Source organism: Mus pahari, unplaced genomic scaffold, assembly GCF_900095145.1.
Source record: "Mus pahari unplaced genomic scaffold, PAHARI_EIJ_v1.1 scaffold_4578_1, whole genome shotgun sequence".
Taxonomy (NCBI): domain Eukaryota; kingdom Metazoa; phylum Chordata; class Mammalia; order Rodentia; family Muridae; genus Mus; species Mus pahari.
In genome coordinates, this window is record NW_018391695.1 from 9,033 (window position 1) to 18,597 (window position 9,565).

Here is a 9,565-nt window from a genome sequence, read left to right on the forward strand (position 1 = left end):
TCTCTCTCTCTCTCTCTCTCTCTCTCTCTCTCTCTCTCCACTATCCTCTCAACTCCCCTTCCTATCCCCTGTATAAACTCTATTTTATACTATACTATCCTGTGGCTTTTCCCTCCTAGGGAAGGGATTCCTCAGCATGGACCTGCAGAAGCACCCCCATCCCTCATACCTGACTACACCTCCACCAAACATATCTCCCTCTCTCTTTATCTTTTTAATAAGCATATAAATTTCCACCTACTGGCAGAGGGAGCTTTTCTAGTGATGACTGAATGAAACACCGATCTATAGGTATAGCAGAAGGTCATTATGAGTCATTCTGTTGCTACATTCTTTAATGGAACAATAGTATTTGGTTTTCCCCAGGTCTCTGGCTTATCAAGTAAATGGGAAAAATCATGGCAAAAAGAAGATATTCAAAAAGACTCTTAAACTATTATTCCCTAAGTTAAATAATAAAATTGATGTATTTATCAAAACAGAGAAATTATAAGAATTTGGGTCTGATGTGTTTAAAACTCTGGCTCTGATATTTTTAAATTGACTGAATACCTGAATCTCACGGGTTTCTGTGAAATAATGTTCATCACAGAGTCTCATGAACAGAACTTACAACATACATCATGTGATTAACAGGATGCTTTAAGAAATCAGAGCAGGAGGTACCAAGATACACGTTCTTTTCACACACTGAGATTTACTGTACACTACCAAAGACTAATAATAATGCATAGATAAAATATAGATGCTGACCTATTTAGTCACATAGAAATACTTCCACATCTCCATTATTCTCAGGACCATAAGTCACATATTCTGAATCCCCATCCCCATCCCACAGTGGCTGCAGCAGAGATGCCTCCTATTCTATCCTTTTAACCATCTGTGCAATGATATCTTCTACTCTACTCCTGCCTTTGACACTGCAGTTTTCCAATCCCAACTATTGATCCATTATGGAGTCCAGTATCCATTGCAGTTATCATGGTTTATATTCCATGGAGGGTTTCATTGGCTGAGAAAAAAGGGATGAGGGGATGCCTTTTCAAAGATCATCCCTGGACAGGGTGTGAATGATTATTTTACCAAATGAGGGTTCTCTGATGGTTTCAAGAAGTCCCTAATCTGCTAGAACTTTTAGCCCTGGGATGTGGGTCATCTGAGTCCATTCATTTATTCACAATCCAGGATTCCTCAGTAATTCTCCCAATGCAGTCCCTGGCTTTCACTTTTATATGTCTAGAGTTACTGGAAGGTATTGACACAGATATTGAAGGTAATTAGCTTGCTTTTAGTAGAAAGACAGAAAACAGGGTGGGCATACTAGGGGTAAGAGGGTGGAGACCCTGAGGGGCAGAAGGAGTGTGCTTACTAGTATAAATTCCAAGGCTTTTTATTTCCTACCAACATATGACAAAGGAACATTAAAGTCCTACCATTGTGCATTGTGTCTGAAGATACAAGACTCAAAATATATTGTTTCATTTTTAATTATTTCATTCTCTTTTTATGTCTTATCATTGTATATAATAGTACACTGTAATATCTAAATCATGATTTTATATATATATATATATATATATATATATATATATATATATATATCCTTGTCTAATATTATACTAATAGCATACACAGGTCTTTATACATTTATATTTACATGCAGACATACAGTTATTTACATATGTACAAAAATATACTTATATGACTGCCTGTATATATATATTTTCATATGTTTAGTTCTTTATAGAAAATAGTTTAGACATTATATACCTTAATCACAGAATCTGATTTTCATTACTACAGTAGGAGATCCAATGATGTGCCTAAAATTATAACATTATTCTGTCGATTAGGAACAAATTTCAGGAGACATAAAGAAGGGCAACACGTTCTAATCAGGCAAGCAATTAATCAACAAGACACTAAATACCAACCATCTATGCACCAAACTCTTGTTCACTCAATTTCATAAAAAGCATACCACTGCACTTCAAGAAACAGATTAACTCCACCTCAGTAATAGCAAGTGATTTCACCATACTGCTTTTCCCAAATGACAGGATATGGGAAAACAAAAGTAGAGAAATAGCAGAGTTAAGTGGTATTGTTCATCAATTAGACCTACAGAATATTCCACCTGAACACAGAACAAGACACATTCTACCCTGCAGCCCATGTAAGCTTGTTTATAAAAAAACAAACACCACAACTACCACCACCACCACCACGAACAACAACAACAAAATGAGATACAAAACAAACCTTAACATCTTTAGAATAATTTAAATCACTATTGTATCATATGTGACCACAATACAATAAAGCTTAAACTCAACAGCAAATAGCTTATGTAGACTATATGTATTTCAGTGTCAATGATGGGAATTTTTTGCCTAAGTACAAGTTATAGAGTATTCATATTCAATGGGATATTTTAAAGCTTGAGATTATTATGGCTAAGCCAATTTTAGATATAGATATAGAGTTAGATAGAGATAGAGTTAGAGATAGAGATAGATTGTTTAAGTTTGTGAGTTATGGATGAGGCCCATTATTTTTAACATGGATATCTAATTGATCTAGTAGTATTTATAGAAAAATGTCCTTTTACATTATCTTTTGTGTTTATAGTTTTATTGAAAAATCAGTATATTGTAGACATTAGGAATATTGCTTTCTTGTGCTCTATAGGTCTATTTTGCTCTTATCATCAAAATGTCATTGTACTATTTACAAATCTTTAAAATATTTTAATTATCACAATATGGCTCTTAATATCTACCTTTAATTACACAGAATATACTTCAAAAATATCCTTACATGCTTATTTTCTCCCTCTCATATTTTGATGTGTTGCCATAGATTTTCCTTTTAAATATTCTATAAATATTTCTAGTACCTTTTCTTAAGATCAGAAATTGGCAAAGTATGGTTTCTTGCCTGTTTTTATATAGTATGGCAGGTTTTGAATAGCCAATAAACTAAAAGTATTTTTCTTTACAATTTTTAGTTGCTCAGTATGGAATAGGGAAAATATATGAATTTCAAGTATCTGTGTCTATAAATAAAATTATATTAGAAGGAGCCCCACCCCACAAAAATAACCAACAACAGAGGAGATACAAAGAAGAGCAAAAAACCCTTGTTCACTCTTAATGGGAATACAAATTGAACCAGCTATTCTGGAAATCAGTGTGGAGAATACTCAAGAGGCTAAGAATGAATCTAGCGTATGATTCAGCTACGCTACTCTTCACGTATATCCAAAGGGCAAAACTCTGCAGATACCAGCTCAGCTATGTTCTTTGCTTCCCTACTCACAAAACCTAGGAAATGAAAGGAAGCTAAATGCCTTTCAACTAATGAATGGATAATAAAGATGTGAAATATATACACTCTGGAATACTATTCAGCTGTAAGGAAAATAAAATCATGACATTTGCAGGTACAATTCCTGGAATAACTGCAGAAAGTAAAAAAGGACCATGGCAGGGCTTAAGGTATCAGCAAGCAATAGAGGATAATACCAGAGTATACGTGATCTGATGGGGGAAATGGAAAGGGCTCTAATTAAGGAGAAGGGATATATATATATTTCTATATATATATATATATATATATATATATGTGTGTGTGTGTGTGTGTGTGTGTGTGTGTGTGTGTGTAAAGAGCAGAGTAAAATAACAGTAAGTATGTCTGAAGCCTTATGGAATCATACTACTGTCTACCTAAAACATTTATAATATGCATACTTCTGTGTATAAATATACAAATGTAATTTAAATGATGTTTTCCTATCTGGGCTGACAAAGATCAATTTTGACTCTACTGATTTCATTCTCTGCTAGGTCAAGTCTACTGGTGATCCTGCTGATGGTATTTCAGCCTCACTGTAAATATCCCACTCATTTCTAGTATTTCCACTTCATTCTCAGTCTCCATTTTGAATGTGAAATTGACCATCTGATGCTAGGCACTGTCGTGTCTATTCTGAGTACTCCAATAGAATTAGAGATCCTTTGCAATGATGCAGGCTAATCTTGGGGCCTGATTTTGATAGGTATGAATTGTACTAATAAGCTATACCCTGAGCCCAGTATGCATGGTTTTGGTTGTTCAGGGAACCATGAAGTTGGCTTAGTCTAGCATGCCTTGAGTGGCATGCAGCATAGGTTTTCAGATTGGAGTTCATGGCTATATCTGATGCAGTCCCTCAGGCAGTGAAGCATTCAGGCATTTCATGTTTCTTTGTATGTTTCCTTAGTAGTGAAGGAAGCATGGAAACTGGAAAGAACAGTTGTTTGTAGATATACTTTTTTTGTACCCTGTATAGCTTGCAAGCATCATTGTATCCTGGAAACTACATCTGTACTGATCCTGCCAATTTTCATCATATTCTGCTTTTGATAAAGATATAAAAATTCTGATTGTTCTCAATGAAATTGACATAGCTGTGACATTGAGCTGTGGTCCCTCCAACCTGGCCTGACTTAATTCCTTGCAGCCATATCAGGTGACCTGGACTTGGAAAGTAAGCACAGGCACTTACATGACTGTCTCCTAGACGTTGTCTGCGGTTAGCTGTTAGCTGATGGTTGTTCAGCATAGTCATAAAAAGAAACAAATTTCTTACTCTCTAGCCCTCCTTCTCTCTCTCTCCCTTCCCCCCTCTCTCTACATGGCCATGGCTGGCCGTTCTTCCTCTTTCTATCTTCTCTCTTTCCCCCTGCCTTTCTACATTAAAGCTTTAAAACCACAAAAAAAAAGGCAAAGAAAAAAGAAAAAGAAAAAAATGTAGAGTGACTAGAGGATATTCTATTGATCAGTTCAGCTGACAACAGATCTGATCTATTGTCTTTGGCAAACACTGAGGCATGTGCGTTTCTAAGTATGAAGGAGTTTCATCTTAAATTCTACACTATACCACATGTTGAAGATTCATAGTATTCCATACCCACATCCTACTCCTTCTTTTGCTGCAGAAGCAGAAAAATTTTTCCTTCCCCTTACTTCAAAGCATCCGGTCTTTGTTAGGATTTTACTGCTGTGAACAGACACCATGACCAATATAAGTCTTATAAGGACAACTTTTAATTGGGGCTTGCTTACAGGTTTAGAGTTTCAGTCCATTATCATCAAGGTGGGAGCTTGGCAGCATCCAGACAGGCATGATGCAGCAGGAGATGAGAGTTCTATATCTTTATCTGAAGGCTGCTAGCAGAATACTGGCATCTAGGCATCTAGGATGAGGGTCTTTAAGCCTACACCCACAGTGACATACCTACTCCCACCTAATTCAAGAAGGCTACACCTTCTAATAGTACCACACCTTGGGCTGTGCATATAGAAACCATAACAGGTTTCTTTGCCACGAAGAAGAGTAAAAGCGTTGCTTCTCTTTCCCTAGAGTGTAAGAGTAACTTTTATTCACAAGAGGTAATCATCATCTTGGAGACTTACTGCCACTGTCTACTAACCTAGCTTCTAGCTTCCATACTCAAAACTCCTCTCCACTCTGATTCAATACAGCTTCCTTTAGCTTCTCCTTAATTTCTCTGCTTGGCCTCAAACTAACTTTGGCAATATGTTCTAACCTTCTGGCTCTTTCCCATCCTCTGGCTCATTCTGTCTTCAATTGTGCCTAGCTTTTTCTTGTAAACAACACAATATGGGGGTTCACTGTGTGATCAAATATCCTGCAACACCCGAGGAATTTCATCGTATATGAGGAGCTCAAGGGAGACCTTTATGCCTTCCCCTCAGTGGCTCATCTTTCCCAGGCCTGTGCCCAGACTTTCTCATGCCCACTTAGGAAAGTGCCTGAAAATGAGTATAAGCTCTCCTTATGGTGGAGAATCTCTGAAGATCTCCATTCTCATGCCACTAAACTCAATCTTAGCTAATTTGTTAGCATTTTAACTTAATTATATTTTGTGGGTTGTCTAGTATGCACTATTTGCCCCAGGTAGAAATATTTCCATCTCCTCACTCTCTGAAGATGTTTGTCTTTCCTTAGGTTTTTCTCATGTGCTTGTACTGCAAGCTCAGGTCTCTGGCTAGAATCTTTAAAAAAATGTGATTTTTGCAATTACCTAACATAATTTATTGGAAGAACAGTCTATCCTGGAAAGAGCATACTAATTAATAATTCAATAGCAAATGATCATCCCTGAAAATATTCATACAAGCAACATTGTACAGATTGAGCAGTTGAATTTATATATGTATATAGGTATGCATATATGCTTTTAGCAACAATTAATGAAAAAGAAGGCCATGTATTTGAAAGAAAGCAAGGAATGGTACATGGGAGGGTTTAGAGGGACAAAAGGAAAGAGAGAGATAGTATCATTGTATTATAAATAGAATAAGTAATAAAAACAGAACAGTCACAACTTTTTTCTAACTTTCTGATTCCTGAATAAATCATATTTATTTATTTTTCAACAATCTTTCTTTTTAAAAACATTGAGTGTTTGGGAATTTCACATCACATATCCGAATATCACTGATTTCTAAGTACTTCCATATCCACCCTCCACCCTGTAACCTCCAACCCAAATGAAAATTTAAAATTTAAATTAAAAAATACATATCACCAATCTTCTTCTCTATTAACCACAGGCATCTCTCCTACCAGCCCCTGCTGTCACATCTGCAATCCTGCCATACTTATACCCTCAATGTCTATGTTGAAAAGAATAATATCCCAACCTTTAGACAAAGCAATAATTTTATTAGATATTTTCTTCATTTACATTTCAAATGCTATCCCGAAAGCCCATCCCCCACCCTCTTCCCCAACCCACTCACTCCAGCTTCTTGGCCGTGGCATTCCCCTCTACTGGGGCATATGATCTTCGCAAGACCAAGGGCCTCTCCTCCCATTGATGGCCGAATAGGCCATCTTCTGCTACATATACAACTAGAGACACTGTTCTGGGGATGGTGGTGTTGGAAACTGGTTAGTTTATATTGTTGATTCTCCTATAGTGTTGCAGACCCTCCTTTAGCTCCTTAGGTACTTTCTCTAGCTCCTTCATTAGGGGCCCTGTGTTCCATCAAATAGATGACTGTGAGCATCCACTTCTGTATTTGCCAGGCACTGGCATTGCCTCACAAGAGAGAGTTCTGTCAGAGTCCTGTCAGCAAAATCTAGCTGGCATATGCAATAGTGTCTGGGTTTGGTGGTTGTATATGGGATGGATCCCCAGGTGGGGCAGTCTTAATAATTTAATTAATAATAAGTTTAGATACATTTTTCAGTTGTTTTTTGAGTGTTTGTCCTCTGCAGAGTGCTCAACACAACACAACACACCAGTGACTTTGAATATGGCTCGTCCCTAAGTGCATAAAAGCAATGCAGAGGGGAAGATGCCTGTGTCTATGTTTCAGCTACAAGGAGAAAAAGAAATAAAAGTAATTTTCAAGTCGGACTTTCAAAACCAATCCTTCCTTCGCTGTGAGTGGTGACATGCACTTGGATCCCGGCACTCAAGTAGTAGGGGCAGCGAATCTCAGTGTATGCCAGACAAGACAAAGCCACACAGTTAGACCCTATCTCAAAGTGCAAGACAATCAAAAATACAAAATACATCTTGGCGAGCTTTGTACACAAGTCTTGGCAAATTATTGTCCTACAAATCCTTAACTTTGTAAAATTGCTATTTTATCTGGTAAAATCATTTAAAATCAAATTTTAAATTTATTTTAATTGTTTCAGATTTTATAGAGAGTAAAAAGCATTGAGAGTTAATTTGTAAATTCCATTAAACTTAGAATAGGTGTTATATGTTACATTATTTTTACTGATCAATATAAAATTGAGTATAGGAACTTACCTTCTGGACTTTAAACAGTCCATTCACAATTGTTCCACATGGCTGAGTCTTCAGTTTACTAATCTTGGGAGTTTCTCCTGCTCTCTTAATAATGTTATGTGGGACTTCGTAGTTAGATTCAACATCNACCACAACTGAGGAACTGGTGACCTCCATGAAGTTACTGTGCCAAAGGTAGTTTGATATTTTAATTGTTNTCTTTGGAATAAATTTATCTTTAAACTGTGCATTTAAAACTTTTACAAAGAAAAAATCTGTGTCTGTGGCCACTGTTGCATGAAATATCTCTTGTCTTCCTTCCTGGGTCTCACACTCAAAGGGATGTATAGCTTTCAGCACCATGACTACAAGTGGATCTTTCTGTAANTCTTCTCTGATGGCTTCCTGTTCTGCCACCATCTGNTTNTTCTGAGGCTGTGACAAGAGAGAAAAGATGTTAACTAGGGTCCACACTTACCCAGGCAGCCTTCATTCATAGTAAAACCACAGGAAGAAAGAAGCTGAATTGAAGGGAAAATGCAGATGTTAGGAAGAGATTGGAGGCTTGAAATTATCTAGATTGAAAAAACATCAAAGGAATATTTGTGTTCTGTATTCAGATAGGGCAGCTTTACTGCTTCTGGAGACAAAATTCCTAAATCAGAATCCTTCTGTGCTATGAAAGGAGTGTGTCAGAAACCTAAATCATTGCAAGGGGCGGAATCTGACCCTGTCTTCTTCTGATTCTACTATAGCATATTTTCCCTCCAACACTGAGCATTTAATTGACTCTTGTATCAGAGTGAGGAAGCTCAGCGATGTGCGCAGAGCTCCTGCACATTCCCAGGAATATTCCTGTGCACAATAGAAATACAGATCATTCACCGTGAGGGAAGGAAGAGATCTCGGGATGATCCTACCGATGAATTAAAAGGAGATTAAAAATTAGAATCAACTCTACCTTCGTAAGATTACATATATGCCCAGGAGAGGTATTGCTGGGACTTCCTGTAGTACTGTCTACTTTTCTGAGGAACCGCCAGATTGATATCCAGAGTGATTGTACCAGCTTGCAATCCCACCAGCAATGGAGGAGTGTTCCTCTTTCTTCACATCCTTGCCAACGTCTGCTGTCACCTGAATTTTTAATTTTAGCCATTCTGGTGTGAGAATCTCAGGGTTGTTTTGATTTTCATTTCCCTGATGACTAAGGATTTTGAGCATTTTTCAGGTACTTCTCAGCTATTCGGTTTTCCTCAGTTGAGAATTCTTTGTATAGTTCTGTATCCCATTTTCTGGAGTCCAGCTTCTTGAGTTCTTAATATACATTAGATATTAGTCTCCTATCTGATTTTGGATTGGTAAAGATATTTTCCCAATCTGTTGGTGGTATAGTAGGGACTAGACAGAAGCCTCCTCCATTAAGAACATTTTTCTATCATACAGAGGACCCAGAGGGCAGCTAACAATCCCTTTACTCTGGCTCTAGGTTGAATACTATGTCATTTTCTGCCCTCTGGAGAAATTGCATGCATGTGTTGCACAGACATCCATCAGGCAAAACATTCATAGAATTCTTGAGTTCTTTATATATAATTGATATTATTCCCCTATCTGATTTAGGATTGGTAGATATCCTTTCCAAATCTGTTGGTGGCCTTTTTGTCTTATTGACAGTGTCTTTTGCCTTACAGAAGCTTTGCAATTTTATGAGGTCCCATTTGTCAATTCTCAATCTTAAA

The 9,565-nt window shown here is 37.1% G+C and overlaps 1 protein-coding gene across 1 annotated transcript in view; it reads right to left on the bottom strand.

Annotated features, from left to right (window-relative positions):
• Positions 1 to 9,565, bottom strand: part of LOC110314652 (interferon-inducible protein AIM2-like) — a 21,437-nt gene that overhangs the window by 5,047 nt on the left and 6,825 nt on the right. The window contains exons 2-3 of the mRNA XM_021188907.1: positions 7,845 to 8,258; positions 5,289 to 5,406 (exon numbers count right to left, since the gene is read on the bottom strand). Of these exons, the coding sequence (XP_021044566.1) occupies positions 5,289 to 5,406; positions 7,845 to 8,258 (532 nt within the window). The remainder of the gene's footprint in view (positions 1 to 5,288; positions 5,407 to 7,844; positions 8,259 to 9,565) is intronic.